Source organism: Macaca thibetana, chromosome 14 (genome assembly GCF_024542745.1).
Source record: "Macaca thibetana thibetana isolate TM-01 chromosome 14, ASM2454274v1, whole genome shotgun sequence".
Taxonomy (NCBI): Eukaryota; Metazoa; Chordata; class Mammalia; order Primates; family Cercopithecidae; genus Macaca; species Macaca thibetana.
This window is the reverse complement of record NC_065591.1, coordinates 114,590,654-114,618,367: the sequence shown is the minus strand read 5'-3', so window position 1 is coordinate 114,618,367 and position 27,714 is coordinate 114,590,654. Positions and strand designations below refer to the sequence as shown.

At 40.9% G+C, this 27,714-nt stretch overlaps 1 protein-coding gene and 1 non-coding gene across 9 annotated transcripts in view; both read right to left on the bottom strand.

The window, feature by feature from the left end:
* Positions 1 to 27,714, bottom strand: part of JHY (junctional cadherin complex regulator) — an 81,094-nt gene that overhangs the window by 13,404 nt on the left and 39,976 nt on the right. For 6 of the 8 annotated variants that reach the window (XM_050755588.1, XM_050755586.1, XM_050755584.1 and 3 more), the window contains 2 exons: positions 15,444 to 15,557; positions 5,776 to 6,431 (listed from right to left, as the gene is read on the bottom strand). In XM_050755588.1, the coding sequence (XP_050611545.1) occupies positions 5,776 to 6,431; positions 15,444 to 15,557 (770 nt within the window). The remainder of the gene's footprint in view (positions 1 to 5,775; positions 6,432 to 15,443; positions 15,558 to 27,714) is intronic. The other 2 variants (XM_050755592.1, XM_050755591.1) reach the window with 2 other exon arrangements.
* LOC126936769 (U4 spliceosomal RNA) lies at positions 13,464 to 13,603 on the bottom strand. The gene has a single exon (XR_007719569.1). It is a non-coding gene; the product is annotated as a U4 spliceosomal RNA (small nuclear RNA).

The window sequence follows — 27,714 nt, the reverse complement described above, 5'->3', positions numbered from 1 at the left end:
GATGGTCTACATTTTATTTAGAACTTTTGTTTAGTGCATTCAGAATAGAAAAACACCATTTTGAAAACTCAAAGACCTTCCCACTGCAAAATACCTAGAAATGTTGCATTACATTAAACATCCTTTAAATACATAGTTGAATTGGTAACATAAATAGAAATCTCCGAAGACCAAAATGAACAAAAGGAATAAAAACCAAAGCAGATTTTAGATTAGCTGAAGTTATAGCTTTCTTTACAAGAGTTTTGGGTCTACAGGCGTGAGTTTTAATAGTTAACGCTGGTATAGGATATGCAAGATCTTGGTGCTGTGTGAGGCAGGGAATCAGAACTAAGATCGTTGTAAGAAGACTATAACTTGAGGTGCTACATCCTCATCCTCAGTTAAAAGCCACATTAATTAAAAACCCATTCACCAGCCGTGAGAAACAATAAGCAAGTCTGTCTGTCTTGGTCTCTGGGCTCTGAATAGAAAAACAGAACAAACCCCACTCCCCACAAAAACCCAACAGCAACAACAAGCTCTTGTGAGTATCTATAGGACAATATTTGGATTTCAAATTTACCTTACCCACACAATCATGGAAATCCAACACGAAGAAACTAACATAAAAATGATCTTGGATGAGGGATACTTCTGTAGTATCTGGCAGAAGCAAATATAAAACTTCTCTGGATAAATACACTCCCACCCAAGCCTGCCTAGGTTTCCACAGGAAAGGTGGCTAAATGTGAGTTCACAATCCAAGGTCCTTGCCCAGAAGAGGAAATAATCTGTCAAGTATGAGAGTCAGCAGACACACATGCACACACATCCAAATAGCAATAGTAGACTTCCAAGAACTTCACATAGAGAGATCCTAGATAACATTCATAAGGTTGTTTAAGATGAGTAAAGACACGAAAAAAGAAGTTAAGAACCCAAGAGACATATTTTAAAATCCTGTATTTTGGAAAAAGAACAGAGAGGTTCAATCAGAACCAAATAGAAATTCTGGACATGGAAAATATCATCATTGAAATTTAAAACTCAATGGATACATTAAAAAGCACATCTTGGACACAGGTAAAGAGAGATTTATTATGCTGGAAAACTTATTTAAATACATTTTTCAAAAAGAAGCACTGAGAGATAAAAGGTGTAAACTAAAAACAGTTTAAAAGGCATGAAGTCTAGAATAGACAATCTAATATACAGCTATTTGGGGTTCCTACAGGAGAAAATAGAGTAAATTTGAGACACATAATATTCAAAGGGGGCCGGGCGTGGTGGCTCATGCCTGTAATCCCAGCACTTTGGGAGGCCGAGGCGGGTGGATCATGAGGTCAAGAGATTGAGACCATCCTGGCCAACATGATGAAACCCAGTCTCTACTAAAAACACAAAAACTAGCTTGGCGTGGTGGTGTGTGCCTGTAGTCCCAGCTACACGGGAGGCTGAGGCAGGAGAATCGTTTGAACCCGGTAGGCAGAGGTTGCAGTGAGCTGAGATCGCGCCACTGCACTCCAGCCTGGCGACAGAGTGAGACTCTTGTCTCAGAAAAAAAGAAAGAAGAACCAGTCAGATCTCCAGATCACAATCTCCATTTTGTGCACCTAGGCAACTGTCCCTTCCCTCTCTCCACAGCTCACTGGAGGTTTTCATTCTGAAGAAGCCAACGAGTCTCCTGCCCGTGAAACACCAAGCACAGATAATAAATCTGACCACCAAGATAAAAGACCTAAAACTTACAGGAGGAGCTTCCTATCAGATGGCCCCCACAGATCATTCTATAGGTACTCCAAGTCAACAAGCACTGTCACTCAGAGCTTCCAATAAGCTTTCTAGTCCCTCATACTTGATCATGAGAAGATGATCAAGCATTGCCAGACATCTGACACAAGCCGTAAGGTGGAAGGCAGCAAAATAGGAGAAGAGAAACAAACATCACTGACAAAGACCTAGAGGAAAGAGAAACAAAGCGGGGAATTAAAAACACTGAAAAATTCAGTCACAAGGGCCCTTACAGCCTATTTTGCCTTGTTGAAAATCTAAGAAGATGTTGAGAAAAAAGGATGTTGCATCCACGAACAAAAACATGAGGCTATAAAAAGAGGAACACTCAGAAACCAATAACAGAAACAACAACAAAAAATCCTGTCGGAAATTAACAAACATGATAGCAGTAGAAAGACTGGAAGCTAGGACTGAGAAAGCCTCCCAGACAGTAGAACAAAATTACAAAGAAATGGAGAAGGAAAGAGAAAACAAAATCATAATAACAGTCCTGGAAAAACACATCTGAATCATAGGAGTTTCTAGAAAGAGCAAACAGAAAATGGTTGAATGGAACTACCCATAAGATGACTCAAGAAATTTTCCCAGAACTGAAGGTCATGTGTTTTCAGGTTTAAAAGCCCCAGCTTAATCTATGAAAATAGACCTATACGAAGGCACATTATTATGAAATTTCACTTCAGTAGAGAAAAAGAAAAGATCCTAAAGCTTCCAGAAAACAAAACAAAACAAAACAAAACAAGTTATATATAAAGGATCAAGAATAAGGTGGCTTCAGATTTCTCAACAGCAACACTGGATGCAAGAAGGCAATTCTGAGGGACAATGATTTTCTTTCTCTCTCTCTCTTTCTTTCTTTCTTTTTTTTTTTTTTCTTTTGAGACGGAGTCTTGCTCTGTCACCCAGGCTGGAGTGGGTGACATCATAATCTTGGCTCATCACAACCTCCACCTCCCGGGTTCATGCCATTCTCCTGCCTCAGCCTCCCGAGTAGCTGGGATTACAGGTGCCTGCCACCATGGCTGGTTAATTTTTTGTATTTTTAGTAGAGACGGGGTTTCACTGTTTTGGCCAGGCTGGTCTCAAACTCCTGACCTTGTGATCCACCCGCCTTGGCCTCCCAAAGTGCTGTGATTACAGGCGTGAGCCACCACGCCCGGCCAATTTTCAATCAAGAATTCTACAATCCTCTGCCAAGCTACCAATCAGGGGCGAGGGCAGAAGAAAGATAATTTCAGCAAGATCTCAAAACATTTACTTCTCAAGCAGTGGAGGATGTTCTCTACCAAAATTAGACAGGAAACTAAGAAAGAGAACGGGGATGTAAAAAAACAGAAGGGTGACGAAGGAGAAGAGTGAAGAGAGTCTCCATGAGGACATGGAGATTCTCAAGGATAATATGAGCACAACAACAGCGGAATGCAGTCAGAAAACAAGTGTGGCACAAGACACTGGCATGCTGAGAACTGACCATCACCCTGTCCCCTGTCCTTAGACCACATTTTCAATCTGAAAAAAATCACCGGAAGGGGTGCTCAAACAAACTAAGGAAAATGTGAGATACTGAAAAGAGAATCCTATCAGAAGAAAGGCAAAGGGAATCCTCAGCAGGACAGCTGCGTAGCAAGTCTAGAACGAGAAAGAAAGTAGTCTAGAAAGTCGAGCTCCAAGGAGACAAGAATTGAGAAATTGCCAGATGTAGTTGTCCTTATGGAAACTTACACTAAGAGGCTACTCAAAAGTGTAGGATCAATTAGCTATACGTACAGAGAAAATTAAGCAGAAGCAGCCCAGGAGGTTGAGGTTGCCAAAAAGATTAAAAAAAAAAAAAAGAAATGAAAAGAGGGACATGATTATAGATATAATAAAAGTGGAATAATATTAAAGTTATTTAAATACTACAAAAAGTTTTATGACAGTACATTTTAAAACTTAGCATAAAAGGAAAATATTTCCTAGAAAAATATAACTTATTAAACTGACTAAAGTGAAAATGAAAAGACTGCAAAGTCTTATAATGATTATAGTAAATGTATCAGGAGTTTAAAATCTGCTCACAAACAACAACAAAAAGCCAAACGAAACCCATTTATGGCCCAATAGTTTTAGAGGAAAATCCTATCAAACCTTCAAGTAACAGATAAGGCCAATTGTATATAAAGTGTCCAGAGGACGCAAAAAGAGGAAACAGTCCTCAACTCATTTTATAAGGCTGGTATTTTCTTGATAATCCACCCAGTCAAGGCCACTGGCAGATAGGAAAATTATAAACCAATCTCACTTCATGTATATGAAAATGTTAAATCTTAAAGTGTTAACACATCAAATCCAGCAACTTATTAAAAATGCAGTATGACAAATTGGGTTAACCCTAGGAATAAAAGGATAGTGTGTCATCAGAAAATCTGTTAACATATTTCATTACATTAAAGGATTAATGGAGAAATGTTTCAATAAGTGCAGAAAAAGTATTTGATAAAATCAAATACCCATTTATGTTGAAAGTTATTTGCAAAGAGGAATAGGAGGAAATTTCCTATCTATCATCTATCTATCTACCAAAAACTAAATATTATTTTTAATGGTAAAAGTGTTAGAAACGATCTTTCTAAAATCAGGAAAAAAAAGACAAAGATGCCTGCTATTTATCATGATCTCTTCTAGGAAGCTAACTTTAAGTCTTATTGAATCTACATTCCATACCACCAAGTGTAGCACTTAAATGTTCTTTGATCAATTCACAAGGGAGTAATTGTCTCCCTACTTTGAAAGTAAGTTCCCTGAAGGCGCCTCACACACCATACTTCTTTTGTATCTTGTATAGCATTGAGCACTGTAGCATTATATTCAGCATGTTAGGGATGTAGAAAGGATGTTTGATTGAAGTACACCAAGAAATGGTGCCTGAAGTAATTTTTAAAATAACTTTTATTCTCCTGTTTATAGAAGTTACACATTTACATTGTAGGGAACTTGAACTGTTTTGAAAATATAAAGAATAAATTTTTAAAATTCCAATCTCTCTTGCTAGAGATAACTACTATTGATGTTTTGGTGAATTTTTCTTCTTCTATGCATATTTGAACACAGTAGAACTCACACAGTAGAGCTCATACTCCCTAGATGTAATTTTTTTTCCACCAGTGTTATTCAACCCAAGGTGTAATTTTGTACCTTACTATTTTCTTCCTATAGAAGCATTTCCTCAGAACCATAATTTTTAGTGGTTCCACGATACTAAATATCATAATTTACCTAAACATTCCCTATTGTTGGATTTTTAGGTCACTTCTACAAATGATGATTTTTTTGTATGTGCACATTTTTCTGTATTTTAGATTATTTTCTCAGGATAGGCCAAGATAACGTTGGAGATCATTTGTTTCCTCCAAACATTACTTGCAGCCCTCAAAAAGCACTGATGTTTTTTGACTGGGTCCCTCTGTCCTTGTCTCCCTCCAACTTCTAGTTTAACTACAGGGGAAAAATAGAGGAGACAGGGAAGAGGAAAAGAAATCCATCAAAAGTAGACTCTTGGCTGGGCGCTGTGGCTCACACCTGTAATCTCAGCACTTTGGGAGGCCAAGGCGGGTGGATCACTTGAGGTCAGGTGTTCGAGCCCAGCCTGGCCAACATGGTGAAACCCCGTCTCTACTAAAAATACAAAAATTAGCCCGGTATGGTGGTGAACGCCTGTAATCCCAGCTACTTGGGAGGCTGAGGCAGGAGAGTTGCTTGAACCTGGGAGGCGGAGGTTGTGATGAGCCAAGATCACACCACTGCACTCCGGCCTGGGCAACAGAGCAAGACTCTAAAAAAAAAAAAAAAAAAAAGTGGACTCTTTGAGGCAGGAATCAGAGCTAAGGAAGTTGTTAGGTGAACTCTTCTTCTCACCTAGCCATCCTTATGGATTCCCCTTGCCCTTCTCCCTCTCCAGTCTTTCTGCAGCGGTCTCTCCTTTCTCCTCTAGAAACCCACTTGAGAAAAGGGAATTCTTACCATAACATTTCTAGGTTCCTGTATTTTGTCTCTGTGTAAGGCTGTTTGGGTTGTTTCTTATTTTCAGTTGATCCATGAACATTTCTGTGATAAACCAACTGAGAGCCTTTCTGGCTCAGGAGCACGTGTCTCTTAGAGAGTTCATTAAGGTTGTTCAAATCCATGTCAGAAAGGGTGTGTAGCTGCTGGTAGGAAAATCCTTTCTCTTCTTGGTCTTTGTGTCCTCTTTCTTTATTAACATTCAGTCCAGAGTCATATCCAGTAGAGTTTTTATATAAGACCTTGTCAAAAGCCTGTTTTGGTGGAGCAAATGTATTGGAGGTTTCTTTGAGATTCTGGCCCCTAAGTGCCCTTGAAGCTTGTGCATCATTGTTAGAGGCGTGCATAATCACAATCGATTCAGGCTTTGGTGAAGTATCAAGAGGCTTATTTTGGTTCTGTTGCTGCCTGGGAGGGTTATTCTGGTTCTCCAGACTGGCAGTCACCTCTTCCGCTGCGAAAGACTTCAGGCCATTTTGGTGTTTATGCTGTTTTCGAATCTTGGGCTTGGCTGGTCTTCTGGAAGGTTGATGGTCATTCACCGTTTCAGAAGGCTGCCCTCTTGGTACACTGCTTGATTTTGTACTCTCATATTGAGACCAGTGTTCCTGGTAATTCTAGAGAGATATTTTTGGTTAATGTAAAATTAGAAGACTGGCACTCTTCACAAATTTTAAATCAGTGTTTTTCAAATTGGGGACTGGGAAGCTGACCATAGAACCGAAAGCAGATACAGAAAAAGTAGAGGTTTTTTGTTTTTGTTTTTGTTTTTTCCCTAATTTCAGGGCATTGGAGAGTTAATAACTGAGTGATCCCTCCTGGAAATTTAGGATTATAAGCCTAGAAAGAAATAGAAAGCTTAGAACAGGCTTTATATTAAGGACAAGTCTTTGGCTTAAAAGTTTAAGTTTTAAAAGTTAAGTCTTTGACTAAAAAGTGTCGCCAACTTGGGGGATGGGGTGGGGAAGCTTTACTTCCAGCGATACGGAGAAAGTACAAACGCGAATCTACGTCACAATATATAAGCTTATTTTAAGTAACATGAATATTTTAAAAAATCTTAACCAGAAAACACTAATAATTTGCTTTATAAACCAAGTACAAATCTAATATTAAATACAATTCAGATGATCAGATCTTTTTACTCATGCTGGTCAGAAGCTAGAAATGACCTCTTCACCAGATGAAACAAATTAGATTTTATTCAGAGGATTATAAAAGAGTCTGTGCTGTGATAGGACATCTGTGAAACCACAAGGGTTGTTTTGCTTCTGTTCCTTAATATAGCCTGCGCTTAGGCAATCAAACATCTGGGGGAAATATTTCAATTTCAGAACAGTCTTTATGCTTTTCAAAGTCTCCTAACAACAAAATGTACTCCTGGTATAATAGATACACTATGTAACTATATTGTGCTATTGCCATTTAGAAATATTTTCCAAGGAATAAAGCACTCATTACTTTGTGAAAAACTGGCTGAGTTAAGAGACCTTTGCAAAGAATGATTACATGCTTATTGAAAACAATAGGATGACCATATGCATCAGTGTGTTATATAACTGCAATATATTTCTTCCTTTCTGAACACATATATTTAAAAAATCTCTTTAGCTTATATCTATAAAACATTAACTGAAAAATGCAGCAGTTGGATGAATGATTATTTTAGCTTGCTAGAAAGAATGATCAAATTACTGTGATAAGAGTTCAGCTTTGATTTCTCGTTTCTGATACATTCTGATACAACCACTAAGACTCATCCTATTCGTGTATAATATTAAGCAGTGTTCTATTTCTAGTGAAATCACGTTATAATGATAATGTTGATTGTTAAATTTAAAACAGCAATATACAGTGTTACTTATTATATCACATTTTTAAGAAATAACGCTTCTAATTTGAAATTTAGAAGCTGTTCTTTTGAGAATTTGAGCTTTCTAGGGGATTGGCCAGGCTCTGATTAGCTCCTACATACTTTAAATTTTTACTTGTGGTGCTCCAAAAAAAGGGAAAACTTATTTTCTGTATTCCAGGTAAATTCCAGGTATTCCTTTCATGCAGTAAATTGAGCTGCTTGGGGAAATGTGGGCAGGAAGGCTCTGCAAATACATAGCGCCAAGAAAATCCTTTCTTGTAATGGATCCAGAAAATAATTGCTATTTTACAAAGTTATAGGTGTGGTCATGGAACACAGCAGCTCTTTTTATGACTGGCAGCACTGTTCGTGAAGGTCAAAAATGCCCCCCTTGACTGTGACCTAAAAATATTAATTGATGCTGATAATGTCATTCTTTTCAATATTTGTTCAGCCTTTAACTCACTAGAGAAGTAACCAGGATGCTGCCATCTAAATGTACTTTCCCTACTTTTCTCTCTTAATTTTCACCAAAAAAGAAAATACTTACTTCTCAGAAATTTCTTGGGTACTAGATCTGAAATCCTGGGTTACCACTTGATCTTAATCACGTTATTACCTTTGCTGCTGACAATGCAGATCACAATAGTACACTTCACAGGGCGCTTTGACAACAACAAGGCCAAGGACTCATCATTTTATGAAACTTCAATTGTCTCAAGTGTTAAATCTTCTATTCACATAAATATAAGTGCCCAGAGATGGCATTTCAGTCCCCAGAAAGGAAGCCATTTATAGGCTTGATACGATTTTTCTCACCTTCCAAGCAGCCTACTTGAGATCTGTGGTTTACTAAAGATTTATTACCCTACAATTGGGGCATCAGGTGTCACTCTTTAGGTGGCAAGACCTGAGTTCCCTGAAGTTAATATACAAAGCCATTCTCAGACGATTTAATCTCCATCAGCACTGAAATCCTCTATTCCATCCTGCTCTCACTGGGGTTCTTTTGTTACCAACACTTGCAATCAGTACATACTCCATGCACTTAGAATAACTGCTTAATGGCAGTAGGTTTTTGCGTCACACGTGGAGTGTTAGCATGGGGGAATCCTGATGCCTAATGCTGGGATGATCATTTCTTAGTAGGACTCATCCTCAGTTATTAAGTGATGCTCATTCATACTGTGCCACCCAAGAGAACTTTGTCCCCAACCCTGTGAAAGGCAGCACCTGGTTGCTTCTCTTTTACAACTTTTCCTTTCACATGTCCTAAGCAGACGGGACAATGCCTGCTCTGATCGCAACCAAAAAGTTCATCTGCTTCAACACAAAAGCCACTCCTGCTCTTAGTTAACCTGACTCAACCACGGGGTCCCGAGAGTTGTGCCTGGGCTCCGAGATCAGCTCTAAAGTGGAGAAATTTCTATTGTGTTCCGCTTTTCTGCTGTGTTTATGAACAATAAAACATGAGTACTTTAAGCCTGAGATACACATTCCATCTGATAATATTAAGAGAATCTCAAGCAAAAATATTAATTGGCTCTAATTTTCTCTGTGGGTAAGGAAGAACTCTGTGTTCAGATGAATAGAAGAAGCATAGATCTATTGATAGTGTTGGAGGCAAAACCAAATTAACAGCTTTTTGGAAAGGTTAATCAGGATTTGATTACAAGGGCTTTCATATTAATTAGTAAAAGATCCTACATATCTTTAATACTACCATTATCTTTTCTTTGCCTGGAAAGCTAAGAGTTATTTTAGAGGGGTAAGAAAGGAAACATCCTATTTATCCTTTTGAAACATTACTTACTTGGGGAACCTCTTGTTTTTTTCTACTGACTTGTTTCTTGCCTGGTGCCATGGTTTGAACATTTGTGTCCTCCCTAAACTCGGACGTTAAATTCTAACCCCCAAGGTAATGCTATTTAAAGGTGGGGCCTTTTCGAGGTGACTAGGTCAGGAGGGCAGAGCCCTCCTGCATGGGATTGATGTCCTCATAAAATAGGCTCAAGGAAGCTCATTCACTCCTTCCATAGTGTGAGGACACAGTGAGAAGGTGGCACCAATGAACAAGGAAGCAGATCCTCACCAGACATGGAAGCTGCCAGTGTCCTGCCCTTGGACTTCCAGCTTCCAAAACTGTGAAAAAAATTAATCTCTGTTGTTTCCAATCCACCTGATCTATGGTATTTTGTTATAGCAGCACAAACAGACTAAGATACCTGGTTAAGATCTTAACCAGTGGGAATGTGCCTGTCACATTGCCCAGCAAGAGTCCTGAGACTTATACATACTGCATTCAGTCTGGGCACACAACCTGAGTAGGATTCAGAAAACCCGTGAAGATTCATAGGCAAGCGCGAAGCGATTCAGGACACTAAGGCCTATGTGTCAAGGTTAAATGAAGAAAGATTACTTGGCTTCAAGTGAAGCCTCTAGGCATGGATAAGACTCTTTTTTTTTCCTTTTTTTTTTTTTTTTTTTTTTTATTTTTAGTAGAGATGGGGTTTCAGCGTGTTAGCCAGGATGGGTCTCGATCTCCTGACCTCGTGATCCGCCCGCCTCAGCCTCCCAAAGTGCTGGGATTACAGGCATGAGCCACCACGCCCGGCCAAGACTCTTAAATAGAATATGATGATGACTTGGCTTCAAGTGAAGACTCTAGGCGTGGATAAGACTCTTACATAGAATATGATCATGACCATCATTCTCAGTATTTTAAAAGTAAAAATACGTAGGCTGAAATGGTCTCAGGCATATCGTCTCTCTTTCCTCGCCCTCTCTCTGGTTTCTCGTTCTTTCTAGTATGTAAATGTATTTAAGTCTCTCCTATGAAAAGAAGGAAAGAAACATTCACTTGATGCCATTCTCTGGTTAAATCCTATCTCTTTCTTGGCCGGGCACAGTGGCTCACACCTGTACTCCCAGCACTTTGGGAGGTCAAGGCGGGTGAATCACTTGAGGTCAGGAGTTTGAGACCAGCTTGACAAACATGGTGAAACCCCATCTCTACTAAAAATACAAAAATTAGCCGGGCACGGTGGCGTGCATCTGTAATCCCAGCTACTCAGGAGACTGGGGCAGGAGACTCGCTTGAACTTGGGAGGCAGAGGTTGCAGTGAGCCAAAGTCACGATACTGTACTCCAGCCTGGGTGACAGAGCAAGATCCTGTCTCAAAAAACAAAAGCAAAGAATAATCTATCTCTTTCTCAGTTCACAGCTGGGCATCTTGATGGTGTAGACTGCACTGGTCTCTGCTCCCTATCTCTCATGCTGACCTCTATCCCCTGCCATAGAGCGTTCCTTCTCCCCATCCCGCTGAAACTGCTCTGTTCAGGACACCAATAAACTTTTAGTCACCAAATCCTGTGGGCACTTTTTTCTTGAACTTTTCATTTTCAAGTTATTTCAAACTTACAGAAAAATTGCTAGTACAGACAACTCTAAAAGATTCTTATCCAGATTGAACAATTTTAAACATTTGGTCACATTTCATTGTTTTCTCTGTCACTCCACACATAAACACACAAATATACATCTATATACAGATATGTAATTATTATTGTTTGCATTTTTGGTATTTAGCTTTTTCAAGCCATGGAGCCTTCCTTATATATGAGTTGCATGTGTAATGCCCCTTGCACGGCACCTCACTGCTGCGCACCTGCTTAGACTGTGAGCAATGTCTTCTTCAGTCTGAGTCCTGGGATGTGTGAGGCAGACAGCAGCCCTTACCAACTATGTCAACTTTTCCCTCCCTAGACCACAGAAACAGCAGCCAGGGCTGTCATGGTTCCTTGTTCCTCTTCCCACTTTCATACCTTTGCCCGCATTTGTCCTTCTAGGGGGAGTGGAGATACTGACTCCTATGGGGGGTATTTCTCTGTCTTCTTAGGGCAGAATTAGGTGCTCTTTTAGTTCCACTGCATTTTGTACCCATGTCCATATTACTGCATTATAATGATTTCATAACCGTATTCCCACTAAAGTATTGAACTCCTAGAGGGGAGGTACTGCTTTAAAAAAAGATAACCTTGGCTGGGCACAGAGGCTCATGCCTGTAATCCCAGCACTTTGGGAGGCCAAGGTGGGCAGATCACCTGAGGTCAGGAGTTCGAGACCAGCCTGACCAACATGAAGAAACCCCGTCTCTACTGAAAATACAAAATTAGCCGGGCGTGGTGGTGCATGGCTGTAATCCCGGCTACTTGGGAGGCTGAGGCAGGAGAATTGCTTGAACCTGGGAGGCGGAGGTTGTAGTGAGCTGAGATCGTGCCATTACACTCCAGCCTGGGCAAGAAGAGCGAAACTCTGTCTCAAAAACAAACAAACAAAAAACCAAACTTTCTTCAAGTTTTATTTATTGTTTTAAAGAATTTTTGTTGTTGTTTGCTTGTTTTTTTTGTTTTTTTGTTTTCTTATCTTTTGGGCCAGGCACCTAATCCACAGTGCCTGGAATACAGTAGATAGTCAATAAATATTTGTTGTGTTAAATATTTTGATTTTGCATAAAGATATTTCACATTAGTGAGGGTTATTGCTGTTAGGGTAAGCTTATGAAACTTTGAAAGTCATTTTTCAAGAAAAAAATTTCAAATGAGGCCCATTTTCCCTTGGAGATATACTAAACAATCTTTTTATCTGTATTTTGCATTTTGTATTTTGTAGAGACAGGGTCTTGCTCTATTGCCCAGGCTGGAGTACAGTGGCACCTGTAACATCGAATTCCTGGCCTCTAGCAATCCTCCTCCTTGGCCTCCGAAAAAGCAATAGGATTATAGGCATGAGCCACTGTGCCTGGTCCATGATCTTTAAATGCATCTTTAATCAGTCAGTAAATATTTATTGAGCATCAGCCTTGGGCAAAGCATTGTGGTAGGGGATGTAGAGAAAAATGCAATCAGTACCTTTAAAGATCTCATAGTGTAGTGGGTACAAAAGAAACACAGGTGCGGTGGCTCAGGCCTGTAATCCCAGTACTTTGGGAGGTCCAGGCAGATGGATCACCTGAGGTCAGGAGTTCAAGACCAGCCTGGCCAACATGGAGAAACCCAGTCTCTACTAAAAATTCAAAAATTAGCTGGGAGTGGTGGTGGACACCTGTAATCCCAGCTACTCAGGAGGCTGAGACAGGAGAATTGCTTGAACCCGGGAGGCGGAGGCTGCCGTGAGCGTAGATCCTACCACTGCACTCCAGCCTGGGCAACGAGAGCGAAACTCCATCTCAAAAAAAAAAAAAAAAAAAAAAAAGAAAGAAAGAAAGAAACAAAGACAGCAGCTAATGAGACACGGCCAAATATGGCAGGCCCTGAGCCAGTGGTCCAGACTATAGACACAGCAGGAGCTGAAGGCAGAGGAGCAGGGTGGGAGAGGCTGGAAATCTCCATGCAGAGGTGGCCCTTGAGGAGGCACTGAAAAGAAGACACTGGATTTGGGTAGTTGAAGAGGAAAAAGACAGGCAGCCTGAAGTGTCTGTGTCCCAGAGTGCTGGGCCGGTGTGTAGCATGCAGTGGGCAGTCCACAAATCCTTTCCACCTAAAGAATGGGAAACATCCCTTAGGCCATTCATTGTTATTGTCATTTTAGGTCTAACACTTTTTAGATGTTTTGCTCCATGTCTTCATTCAGGAATGGGTTATAAGCACATTAATTACAGTATACGCAAAGAACAAAAAGCATTCTTTTGGTTTTCTTCTGATTTTCTTCCGTACAAAAGTTTTACTGCCTCTGTCAAAGGTCATGACATCAATCAAGCAGTGTGATTTTACCTTTATTATTATTTTTTTTCGGTCTCCACAGAGACTATCCAAAATTGCCAGTGTTGACTATATTTCAAGTAATCATGGCGGATATTAGGAAAAGTTTTCAGTTAGCAATAATCGCACCTTGTATAAATCTCCCTGGTTATGATATTACCACTGAGCAAAGTTTTTTTTACCTTTTATCATTAGCTGAGAATCCTATGGTTTTCCTTAGTGACAATTATGAAAGCTACAGGTTGCAATAATCTTACATGCTTCAAATGTATTTTCTATAATAATTTAAATAACTAGACATACATGGTCATAGAATTCTAGCATTTTGCAGCTGTGATAGACCTTGAAGGTCATTTAGGCTAATCCTTCATTTAATAAAGAAGAAACTTAAGGCTTTGAAAAAGTTGAGATTTGCCCAGTCATGCATCAAGTAAATAGCAGGTTGAGGCCCAGAAATTCATCTCTTGTGGCCCATTACCCATAATGCATGGCAAACCTTAAGGTACTTCCTTTGTCCCCGGTTCCTGTTGACCAAGCTCCCCTGGCTCTCTATCAGGTCTGGTAGTGGATCCTGTCCTCCACATCCCACAGTCATGAGACATTTCGGTCCCCATCCTCTTAACTTCTAGGTGTGGCCTCACTGGCATCAACTTTCAGGAAGCTCTGGGTGAATGACTTTTTCTTTCTTTTTTTGCAACTCTTAAGAGTGGCCTGGAGGTCACTGGGGAGGAAAAGAGATGATTTGGGCTGTCCCTTCTTTCTAACCTCTCTGAAGCTGGGATAAAACTTACTATTTTTTTTTTTTTACTATGTTTATCACTGTACATAGTTTTAACTGATGTCAACAGGCTCTATAGGTTCAGCAGTTTCAAAGGACTCATCTCTTCTTAGGCAGGGATAAAACCTGGTCCAAGGGAGGTTCCACATACATGGGTCAAGAAAAACCTGAGCTTCTAGTGCTTTTTCTGTTTCTTTTCTTTTTTCTTTCTTTCTTTTTTTTTTTTTTGAGATGGAGTCTCGCTCTGTCGCCCAGGCTGGAGTGCAGTGGCATGACCTCGGCTCACTGCAACCTTCGCCTCCCAGGTTCAAGCGATTCTCCTGCCTCAGCCTCCTGCGTAGCTGGAACTACAGGCGCCTGCCACCATGCCCAGCTAATTTTCGTATTTTTAGTAGAGTCGGGGTTTCACCATATTGGCCAGGCTGGTATTGAACTCCTGATCTTGTGATCCACCCACCTCGGCCTCCTAAAGTGCTAGGATTACAGGCATGAGCAACTGGGCCCGGCCTAATCTTTGTATTTTTAGTAGAGATAGGGTTTCACCATGTTAGCCAAGCTGGTCTCGAACTCCTGAGTGACCTCAGGTGATCCACCCGTCTTGGCCTCCCAAAGTGCTGGGATTACAGGTGTGAGCCACTGCGCCCGGCCTTTTTCTGTTTCTTCTAGAAAAACAGTGTGGAGAATTTCGGAAAAATCTTCCTGAAATCACATTTATGATTTCAAAGTAGTACACCCATGGCCAAAAAGGATGTCATCACGCTAAATGACCAGTTGGTAAGTTTTTATATTCTGAAAATGAGGGTTTGGTGAGGCTCTGGGAGTTCCCATCCAGTTTTCAGGAATAGTGTCCCCATTGTCTAGGAATAATAAGTAACTGCCAACTACAAAAGGAATCAGACTTGGGAGCAGCACAGAATTGGACAATTCTCTGGAACTGTGATTTTTCCTGCATGTCTTTCCATGCCTTCCTTCTGTGTGGGATTCTAACTGAGTATGTTGAAAGTGTGATATGATTATTTTCTTCCAGCAAACGGAACCCTTGGAAAAACAGGTAGGGTTGGCTGGCTGGGCAGGCCATGGCTCCTCTGTGCAGAAGCCCGTCTTATCCATAGGAAAGTGGGTAATTATTCTCAAGCATAAAAATAAACCCTTAAGTGATAAGAACTCAGTCACGATCATTACTTATATTCAGCAGTATTGCTTGAAACACACTTAAAATGCAATCTAGCAGGTAACCTTTAGCTGTTGTGCTCTTTGATGCCATTTGTCTTCAGGATCGATGGCAGCATTTTCAATTTCCTTGGCATTCTGAATAGACGTCTTGTCTGTTACTCTGACGGGGTAGGAGATCTAGGTAGGTAAAACACATACAGCATGTTAACTGGATTCATTTTAGTCTTAGAGCCATGGGACTCAAGTCAGTGCACTCTAGAAAACAGTCCTGCTGGGCTAGGTTTTATTTTCAGTTAATTTCAAGGATTCCTCTCATCAGTCCTCAGGGACCTGATTGTTCCCAAGGAAAATGGGAATAAACAATGTTTTATCTTGCAGACACGAAGAGAAAACTGGTGCCTTAAGGTCAAACTATTACTTACTTTACATGCTCAATACATACTCAGGAGACCCAATTTTAGAACAGTTATCTGAACTGGATGCAGCAAGTAACATTTGATCATGCCAATAGAAACACCATGAAATAACACTACATGCCGAGATGATGACGACAACAGAAATAACAATGTTTTTACACATGGAATGCTCGTGGTGTGCCAGCATCTGTCCTAGGCCCTTAGCACACAATGTTCTCAGGTAATCCTCACAACCACTTTATTAGGTATGCACATGTTATTACTCCCTTTTTGCAAATGAGAAAACAAAGGTACAGAGAGGTTAAGTAATTTGCCCAGGATCAACAGCTAGTAAGTAGAAGAGCTGGGTGGTCTTTCTCCGGAGCCTGCACATGCAGCAGTGTTGCTAACTCACTTATTAGAAATATCCTAGACCTGCACGATTAGTAGTTTTGGTTTGAATTTGAATAATGTAAAGTCGGTGGTTCTCAACTTTAGTTAGATATTAGAAAAACCGAGGAAATTAAAAAAAAATACTAATGCCCTGATCCCACCTCAAACCCATTAAATCACAAGCTCTGGGAGTGGCCCCAGATATCAATATATTTTAAAAGTTCCCTATCTACTATTTAAAAATTTTTTTAAAGTCCAGACGCGGTGGCTCACGTCTATAATCAAAGCACTTTGGGAGGCTGAGGCAGGTGGATCACGAGGGCAGGAGTTCAAGACCAGCCTGACCAAGATGGCAAAATCCCCATCTCTACTAAAAACACAAAAATTAGCCAGGCATGGGGGCCAGTGCCTGTAATCCCGGCTACTCGGGAGGCTGAGGCAGAGAATTGCTTAAACCTGGGAGGCGGGGGTTGCTGTGAGTTGAGATCATGCCACTGCATTCCAGCCTGAGCGACAGAGTGAGCCTCCGTCTCTAAATAAATAAATAAATAAATAAAGCTCCCCAGGTGGGTCTAATCTGCATCCAGGTTTGGGAAATATGAATGAAGGCAGCTACACAGGATTTAGCCTCCTAAATTATTTAAGGGCCCTTCATTGCCTCCATTAGTTACCTGTTTTAAATCAAGAAATTAGTGTCTGTGCTATGTGGCATTCTAGCCCTCAGGATGTACTGCAGGAAGAAAACTTAAAGTTATGCAATCTTAATGCTGGAAAATATTCTGGAGATAATCCAGTTTTCCAGTACATCCACACCATCCCTGGTAGATGTTTACTCACTGTCTGCCTAAATTCATGCCCCATTTCCTGGCAAGACTTACCTTACCTGTTTGTCAGTATTAGTATGTTTAAAGATCTTCTATGGGTTGAGGAGGAGAAAAGAAATCTGTTTCATGCATGATGAACATATTGCTCCCTAACTGAGCAACCTGAATGCCAGAAAGCTCTTCCTTATATGTGCAGATATATGTCTCTGTATTTTCTATGCCTCTGCCCTCTGGAATAACACAGACCAGACTAACCCCTTCTTCAGACAACAGTTCTGCGTGGGTAGAAGCTGACCCCGGTCTCCTGTGAGCCTGCTCTTATTTAGAGGACCGACTGTCTCATTCCCCTGTGCTGCAGTACTCAGGTCAGCCTCCTCTGCCCACTCTCTGTTCCACTGCCTAGAAATGCTGTTAACTCTCCCCGCAGAACTGATGTAATTAGTTTTAAAATTTAGATTTAGGACTTTACATGCGTTTTGTTACATTTCCTCTGGCGGGCTGTGTAGTGGAGAAGCAGCAAGGTGTATGACTAGAAAGAACTTGGGTTTTGGGATCTGTCCTGTTTGTGTTCAGATCTTCTGTCTGCTGTTTACTTTGACTTCAGACTTGTATTCAATACAGAAAGAGGTAAAATATTTGTTAAATATTAAGTGATAAGTAAATATTTGACAATGAAGACACCCTCATTCCTGACCACTCAATGTGGCTTCCCTGTACAAAACACAACATGTTGTTTCTTTTATTTCAGGTGTAACCTTACTTCTACCAGAGCTATCTCTATTAACTTTGCTAAAGTAACTATCACAATTACTGTATTTATATATATAGAGAGATAGGGCAGATAGACAGTGTGAACGTTTGAACACTTAAGGTTAATCTGAAAGTGGGAAAAAGTAAAAACTTTTTAACATTTTTGTGCTTGAATTTTCATTCCTAAAACACGAAACAAAAACAGACTATTTGATCACGGAATTCTGATTACAAATGGAAGTAATCACCAGGTTTTGAATGATTAACCTACACGGCAAATGGAAAACTTCACATCATGAAACAGTTCAACTTGTGCTGAAATGAAAAGCTTAGAACTATAAATGAGCTATTTCTCTTCTTTCTCTCTCTCTCTCTCTCTTTTTTTTGTTTCCCAGATCTTGCTCTGTGGTCCAGGCTGGAGTGCAGTGGCACGATCTTGGCTTACAACCTCTGCCTCCTGGGCTCAAGCTATTCTCCTGCCTCAGCCTTCCAAGTTGCTTGGACTACAGGCATGTGCCACCACACCCACCTAATTTTTGTATTTTCAGTAGAGACAGGGTTTCACCATGTTGCCCAGGTTGGTCTCAGAGTAATGGACTCAAGTGATCGGTCTGCCTCCCAAAGTCCCAAAGTGCTGGGATTATAGGTGTGAGCCACCAAAGCCAGCTATTTATCATATTTCTATCTCAGTCCCTCTCACAGTGCTAGTTCAAGATGAAACACTAGATCATTATAAAAGTATTAGATTTCACAACTTTTCTCAATGTTATAGCAGGTTTCAATCTCATATGACCATGATGTTCAACAGAAACATGACTCATTTAAAAGAAAAATCAACTCTTATCTTGGAGGAGAAATGAAGGTCAAGAGTAAAAAACCTAACTAAGCTGACTTAGCAGGCAAGGAAATCATCCTTTTCAAACCTCAAAGTGGGGATGACTCAGAGAAACTGTCATCTGGAGCCTGGGAAAAAAGGAAGTTGAACTCTTTCATATATCTGCCATGAGGATGCTGATTGCCTGACTTTCGTAAGTGTCTAAGAAATAAAGGGGACTTAGTTTAGTTAATTCAGGTTATTACTGTTGGTACTGTTTGATTGACAATGATGGAATCTCTTCTATAGCACTGGCGAAAAGTTTACAAATGAAAAATACAGTGTCCCACGCTTCCTCTTCCAGAAAATGTAGGATATACAATATTTCCCTCCACAGGCTGTTTTGGTAGAACACAGCAGCTGAATCACCCCAGTGCGATCCCTGGGCAAGTAAAGCATACTTCTACATTATCTCTTTCAAAGTGGAATGGGACACAACCTCTGCCAGCTATTTTTTTTTTTTTTTTTGTGAACCATTCTATTAATACCAATCAAATCGAGAAAATGATCAAATGAAATTGCATTTTGAGCATCATAAGCTGTGTAATGTCTATTCTGTTAAATTGGGGCCTATAATTGCTTCTCTACTGAAAAGATACAACAAAGACAGCAATCATGGCTTGTCATTATCCCAGACTAGAAAACCGGCCTTTGCAGGGAGGACTTCAAAGGCTTGTGGTTCTCGAATTGCATTTGGCTGCTATTGTTGAAGCGCAGGCAATCTTGATGAGGTGTTTACACTGAGGTAAGGCGCAGAGCAGAGCGGCTGAGTGCCTGGGTCTAGAGCCATTAAAAAATTGTACATTATGTTCCTTGCTTTGAAGTGAGGGTTTGTAGGTAGGAAAGCAACTCAGATTGAGTACAGCTGAGCTAGATTGGGCTGCTACTTCTTGCTCAAAGAAACTCATCAGGTTCTTAGAGAATCAGACAGCACTACAAAAAAAGTTGATGCTTTACCAAGAGCTGTATGTGAGTCGAATCCGCGTAAAGACACACTGAAACATGTTTAAATAAGGACGTTACCATTAAGTTCTGCAATCACTGGAGGTTTTGCCTTTCTTCCTTTATATTGTTTTTACTACTGACCTTATGTTCAGATGTTGTGGGGGGCCCCACATTAATTTATTGGGTTCTTTGTTACTCTCATTCTTTGATAGTATTGACAACTAGCACATACCCAAATTAGAGTTGATTTTTTAAGTAGTGTTAGCTTACCATCATTCCAACACCTATTATTCAATTCCCTGCTTCCAGGCATAATACTGGATTCAGTGAGCATTTCTCGATTAACTTGGCTAAGGAGTGAGCTGAAGTATTTATTTCTCTACCCTATTTCTAATATACCTCGCTGTGTGTTGATTCACACCTGCTCACGGCAGCACTGCTGCCACTTGTGTTTATACACAGCCAGCAAAAGAGACGGAGACACAATGATAGAAATTGTCTGCCAGTCTGCCATTCTGAGGCTGCAACCCTGATATTTAGCACAGCTGTTTCAATTATCCAAAAGTTTGTATTATTCACCTGTTTAGAGGCAAAGGACATGAAATATTTTGGCTCTGCTGTTAGCCATAGTCTCCATTCCTATAGATGGCCTCATAATGTATTTAGCATGCACATGTTCAGTGAGAACTGGATAACACTGAAACGCTTTTTTTTTTGTTTTTGGTATTTTTAGTATAGACGGGGTTTTGCCATGTTAGCCAGACCGGTCTTGAACTCCTGACCTCAGGTGATCCGCCCACCTCAGCCTCCCAAAGTGCTGGGATTACAGGCGTGAGCCACCATGCCTGGCCATGAAACCTTTGAATATACTTTTTTCTACATTCATTTTCAGCATCAGATACTTGAACTTTAAAAAGCCCCAAGCTAATGGTCAGTCGCCTACTTAAAAACCCTTCAATAGCTTTCCATTACCCTCAGTCTTCAAAGATTTATAAGGCCCCGTGGCCTCGGGTTCCTGTCTACTTCTTCAGCCGTGGCCCCTGCTCTCTTCCTGCTGTACGTTTCAGCTTTGCTGATGCGCCAGGGGTACTATTGTCTCTGGGTCTTTGCATAGGCCATTCTTTGCCTGGAAATTCAGTTATTTAGGGAATTTCTTTGCCCCTTCACTTCACTTACTCTTTTTTTTTTTTTTGGGACAGAGTCTTTCTTTGTTGCCCAGGCTGGAATGCAGTGGCATAATCTTGACTCACTACAACCTCCGCCTCCCAGGTTCAAGTGATTCTCCTGCCTCAGTCTCCCAAGTAGCTGGGATTACAGGCGTGCACCACCATGCCTGGCTAATTTTTGTAATTTTAGTAGAGACGGGGTTTCACCATGTTAGCCACGCTGGTCCTGAACTCCTGACCTCCAGTGATCCACCACCCGAGCCTCCCAAAGTACTGGGATTACAGGCGTGACCCACTGTGCCCGGGACACTTCACTTATTCTGACCCACCCCATCCACTGTTCAGCCTTGGCTGAAATACAACTTTTTCCAGAAAGCCTTCCCTGCCACCCCAGAGGCGGCTACAACAGTTGCATCTGAGCTCACGGCCTTAGTACTCTGTACTTTCCTTTTGTAACAAGTATCACCCTGGTCATTGTTTTTTTTTTCTCCCTCTGCACTGTAAATTCCAGTAAGGCAGGAGGAGGGACTATGTGCAGGGCTGTCTTGCTGTATGGCTCTAGGGGTACTACTCATCTGTGCTATGCTCTGAATGTGCCTGGCATCTAGACAGTCAATAAATACAACGGCATGAAAAGATCAATCTGGGTTGCTCACTGAACTTGCATTTATATCAGAATACATATAATCTACTTGTTTATCTGGTAGGATGTGTGGTTTATTTTAAAGTCAGGTAGCCGGCTGTTGACAAAATAAGGTGGAAACTAGAACTTTATCTTCCATTCCACTCTCCCTTGTTCCCAGCTTCAGTCGCTGAAATTTGCATTTGCTACTCCCTCTTCCAGAAATCCTCTTCAAATATTCCCATGGCAGGCCCTCTCACCTCCTCCGTATCTTTCTCAGGGAGACTCTGCCTCATAGTCCATTTAAGGTTGTGATTTCCCACCACCTCAGCAATCCTCAGCAGTTCTTCCCAGCTTTATTTCTGTCTTTACCTCCTTAAAACACAGAACTTATCATGCACCAATGCACTAATTTATCTGTTTTGTCTGTTGTCCATCTCCTACCTCAGGAGGCCTGGGATTTTTGTCTGTTTTTGTTAAGGGATGTATCTCAAGCACCTATGACAATGTCTGACACATAATCATCTCTCAATAAATATTTGCTAGGCTGGACGCAGTGGCTCACACCTGTAATCCCAGCACTTTGGGAGGCTGAGGCAGGCAGATCACTTGAAACCAGGAGTTTGAGACCAGCCTGGCCAATATGGCAAAACCTTGTCTCTACTAAAAATACAAAACTTAGCTGGGTGTAGGTGGCTCATGCCTGTAATCCCAGCTACTTGGGAGACAGAGGCATGAGTCATTTGGACCCAGGAGGCAGAGGTTGCTGTGAGCTGAGATGGCGCCACTGCATTCCAACCTGGGTGACTGAGCGAGACTGTGCCTCCAAAGTAAGTAAATAAGTAAAATAAAATAAATAAATATATGCTAAATGAATAATGGCCTTTTTCAAGAATGTGAAAGATTTTTAGGAATATCTCATATAACTTAGAGAAAGGTTGATTATCCAGCAATCTGAACTCTCCATAACAAACTAAGAATATGTAACGGTGACCTCTGAATGGACACATTAGAGATTAAAAAAAAAAAAATTCACAAAGCTCACACATTGCACTGAAATTGCTCCATTACTAAAATTCTTCAGTGAATTCATACGACTGAGAGGAAAGGCCTAACATTTTAGCACAGTGGTTTTAAAATTTCAGCTTGTATCAAAATCACTTGGAAGGCTTGTTAAAACACAGATTGCTAGACCTCACCCCAGAGTTTCTGACTCAGGAGGTCTGGGATGGGGCCCAAAAATCTCCACTTATATTAAGTTCCCAGGTGATGCTGATGCTCCTGGTCCGAGAAACACAATATGAGAGCTTCTGCTTTAAAATGACATACAGGGCCTGCATGAAAGACGTCTGCCAATTTCTCTAACCTAAATATCCATATTCTTATCCTCACAATCTAGCCACATACAACTACGGCACTATCCACCTTCTCCTTAACTAACTCACTGGATGAAGTGACATTTTCTAGTCTTGAAGATATCCTGAGGCCATAGCTAAATGCTTACGGCTGCTAGGCTCTCTCTGGTACACCTTGGTACTTCTACTTCCACTTGTTCAGTTGTATGTTTACCAAGAGTCTTTTCCATTTGTTCCCAAACCTGTTTATTCCTACTGTACCTGTTGTTAAAATTATGAAATTTATTTAAAGATTAGATAATCTGAAGAAATCTGAGCATGAATAGAGAGGCGTTATATTCATGAAAACTTAGTTAAATGATTTAGAATGACCCAATAAAAGCAAATGGCAAAATAACATGTTGGGGGTGGGCGGGGGAACTGTAAAAAATTAGGGGAAACATTCACCACAAAAACCTAGCGATTATGGCCAGGTGCAGTAGCTCACGCCTGTAATCTCAGCTCTTTGGGAGGCTGAGGTGGGAGCATCACTTGAGGCCAGGAGTTTGAGAGCAGCTAGGCGAAACCCTGTCACTACTAAAAATACAAAAATTAGCTGGGCATCGTGGCAGGTGCCTGTAATCCCAGCTACTCGGTGGCTGAGGCATGAGAATTACTTGAACATGGGAGGTGGAGGCTGCAGTGAGCCAAGATCGTGCTACTGCACTCCAGCCTGGTTGACAGAGGGAGACTACATCTCAAAAACCAAAAAAACCCCCCACACACCCCTAGAAATTATGTTCTTAAATTGTTTCTTAAGGTTTTTTAAGTTCGTACTCTGCTATCAAGAAATCAAAACTGCAAATCATAGATGCTCTCAAACTGATGCAAGAGAAACAATGACACTCCAATTAGTAGAATCTGCACTGGTAGAAAAGACCTTGGCCCCTTGGTAAAAAAAAAAAAACTAGTGAATCAGTGTATATTTATATAGTTTAAGTGAAACTCAAGTAGTTATGGTATATAGTTATCATTTTTCATATCTGCTTTAACCAATTTAAAAACAAAATTTTATTAATATATAATGTTTGTACATATTTATGGGGTATATGTGATATTTTGTTACATATACAGAATGTGTAATGAACAAGATATTTGGGGTATCCATCACCTCCAGTATTTATCATTTCTTGGTGTCGGGAACATCTCAAATGCTCTCTGCTCGCTACTTTGAAATATACAACACATTTTTACTAACTACAGTCACCCTAACTTTGTTATGGAACATTAGAATTTATTTGTTCTATCTAACTGTATGTTTGCACCAATTCATCAACCTCTCTTCATCTTCCCTACCCCTCAGACCCTTCCCAGCCTCTGGTAACTATCATTCTACCTTTTACCTCCATGAGATCTTTGATTTAACTGACAAACTATCAGTTCCTGACCAGCAGTATGGAGGTTTCTTCTGTGCTGACAGCTTTCTACTGAAACAGTGTTCACAACTTCATGCCATTGACCTTGCCCCCTTTGCCTGCAGTGCCCTTACTACCCACTTCCACCTGTTAACTTCTACTTTTTAGGGCTGAGTGCTGTGGCTCATGCCTGCAATCCCAGCACTTTGGGAGGCTGAGGTGGGTGGATCACTTGAGGTCAAGAGTTCAAGACCAGCCAGGCCAACATGGTGAAACCCCGGGCTCTACTAAAAATACAAAAATTAGCCAGGCGTGGTGGCAGAAACCTGTAATCCCAGCTACTTGGGAGGCTGAGGCCGGAGAATCTCTTGAACCCGGGAGGCAGAGGTTGCCAACAGTGAGCCGAGATCGTGCCACTGCACTTCAGCCTGGGTGACACAGCGAGACCCTGTCTCAAGAAACACAAACAAAAATACAAACAAAACAATACCCTTCTTCGTTTTAAAGAATCAGTTCCATGATTGCCTTTTGTGTGAAGCCCTCTCTGACTTCCCTGGACAGTCAGGCACCTTTTCTTCCAGGTTCTTTGGGACCTTATCTGATACTAGCACAGCAATTTTCACTTGGCATTGACTGTTTGCATGTCTGCTTCCAATTCGGCCATAAGCTTCTTAAGAGCAGATACAGACAGCAGCAGAAAATTACCGCGGACTCATAGCAGTCTGGGTCATTCAACAAAGCGGCAAAGAAGCGATCACATTGCCACAGCTTCTTACTTTGCTACAGAACGGCGCAATATGACCCGTGTAAGGAAGCATAGAATTACCAGGTACGCTAGGTACATTTTGAAAACTATCCTTAAAAATGATAGAAATTTATGTTAAATTTCTGGTTTTCAAAGGGGCGTTCTTTAGTTATGTGGATTTTTTATTTTATTTTATTTTTTCCTTTTGAGACGGAGTCTCGCTCCGTCGCCCAGGCTGGAGTGCAGTGGCCGGATCTCAGCTCACTGCAAGCTCCGCCTCCCGGGTTCACGCCATTCTCCTGCCTCAGCCTCCCTAGTAGCTGGGACTACAGGCGCCCGCCACCTCGCCCGGCTAGTTTTTTGTATATTTAGTAGAGACGGGGTTTCACTGCTTAGCCAGGATGGTCTCGATCTCCTGACCTCATGATCCATCCGCCTCGGCCTCCTGTAGTGCTGGGATTACAGGCGTGAGCCACCGCACCTGGCCGGAAATTTTTTTTCTTATGGATCCCTCTTCAATAATGCCAAATTAATGAAGTGTCACTCTATAGATCATACAAATTGGTAGTTTAAGCAGCCAAGTGCTGAACAGTGCACACAAGAAAGAGGCCTTAAAAATGGCTTGTATTGAAAAAAATCATAAAGTTCAATTGAAATTATGCTGTCATAAGTAAGTGCTCTTGTAGTAATAGCAGAGGGCAAAATAAGAAAATTTATCAATCAATGAACATCTATAGAGTTCCTATTCTGCAGAAGAATAATTTTTATAAGTATAATAGGATAGGTGGGACTCAAACCACCACCAACCTGGAAGAATCCTATAAGAAAAGAATTCTATGTTTCTAACCAAATATAATTACAAAAAGATGACCATAACTTAAATAAAGGTAAAGCTTAATCTTATAAACAACCAAAAGTTTCACTAAATTTAAAACTATGAAAAAGAGCAATATATCCTTTAGGTGGTAACCTTCCACATGAGGAGACTGACTGTAAATTTAAACCAAACATTCAATAATAAATATAACATATTTATATAGGGCTGTAAGATTATAAAAAGCTTTCACATAGCATATCTCATTTGATTATCTCAACACTCCTGAGTCTGTGGTATAAGGCAAAGATTTGTAATTTTATTGAGGAAGAATAAGACTCAATAAGTTTGTGATTTGCCATGGCTCCAAATGGGACTCAAATCAGGTCTTTTGACTTCAAATTCTGGTGTTTAACAGCACAAGTTCTTGTTAATCCCCACCTCTGCTTTTTTTTTTTTTTTCTTTTTTCATTTTGAAAACAATGAAATTTTGTACCAAAGAAAAACTATTTAAAACTTACATTTCTTCCTGAAATATTTAGCTCGTGCTTGCTGTACGCCAGGATCTGGGAATTCAAAGATGAACAAGCCCATGATCTTAAGAAGCAGTCATCTTTACATGATGAAGACAGAGCACTGCGGGGTTATGGGTTCTGAGGGAGATGTTCAGGAATGAGGGAGGTGGTGGAAGGAGGATCTTCAAAGAGCCTTTACAAAAGCAGAGACATATGAGCTGAATCTCAAAAGGAGAATAAGGTTTTCCCAAGCAAACAAGCCAAGGCAAGAGTAGCCCATCAGCATGAACAAAGAAGGAGCTAAAGGAAATGCTGGGTCTGGGCGCTGCAAGTTCCTGGAGTATGGCCAGGCGTGAGACACAAGTAGGGAGTGATGAAGGATGAGGCCACAGGAGCAGGAAGGAGCCGGGTCAGGAAGGGCCTTTCGTACCACTCTGAGAGTTTGAATTTTATCTTGAAGGTTACACGGTGTCACATTAAGCAGTGTTGAAAAAATTGCCCTATGAAATTGTCCTTCAAAACTAAAGTACCAAATATATGACCCAGGGTTATTAATAAATTCCTTATTGTAAAGTGTAAATATTTGAGACAGTATCTGAGACCACATGCAACTGTTAAATACTGTCAACTAGTTGCATACAAGATTGTAGGGGTCTGTAATCCCTGACAGTGTTTGACTGACTGGGGACCCTCAAGAGAGAGCATGGTGAGTGTGGGGTGTACCTGGATAGGTCCCCTAGGTAGGCAGTCTTGAGAGTCTTAGCATCGAATGGCCTCCTAGGGCATGTGGACATTATTGTTTTGCCTACACTTTGTTCTTACTTTGTCTGAAGTTATATCTCTTTCATTTTGAGGCAACGTAGCCTTAAAAAAAGAGAAAGCTGGTTAGAAGGGCCTCTTCCCCGGGTGGAATCTTCTCCTGTGGTGTAAGGAGTGCCTAGTGGTAACGATAGCTTCCCTTCACTGAGTGTCTGCCCCGAGTCGGTAGCTTTGTATAAATTCTTCAAATAGCCCTCCAAAGTATATCATATATTCCTTGTTTGCTTCCTCCATATATAGATGAGGAAGGTGAGGTGAGGTTTATTTTTATTTATTCTTAATTTTAATTCTTTTCTCCTTTTTTTGAGACAGGGTCTTACTCTGTTATCCAGGATGGAGTGCAGTGGTGAGATCCACTCACTGCAGCCTTGCCCTCCCGGCTCAAGCGATCCTTCTGTCTCAGCCTCTGGAGTAGCTGGGAATACAGGCATACCCCATTATGGCCAGCTAACTTTTGCATTTTTTGGTGGCGATGAGGTTGAGCTAATATGGGCTATGCTGAAGAGCCAGGATTGAATCCGAGATTGACTCTTAAATCAGTATTTTGTTTTCGTTTTAGTTTTTCTCCCACAATATTTCGTTGTTCCCTAGTAAAAACGCTGCTACCAGGGATGGGGCCAACCAAAGCTCTTCCTCTAGATCTTGCATACTTTTCTCCTTCTCATCCATTTGCACCTCCACTTGAATGATATGTCCTCAGAGAGACCTTCCCTAAGCACCTGG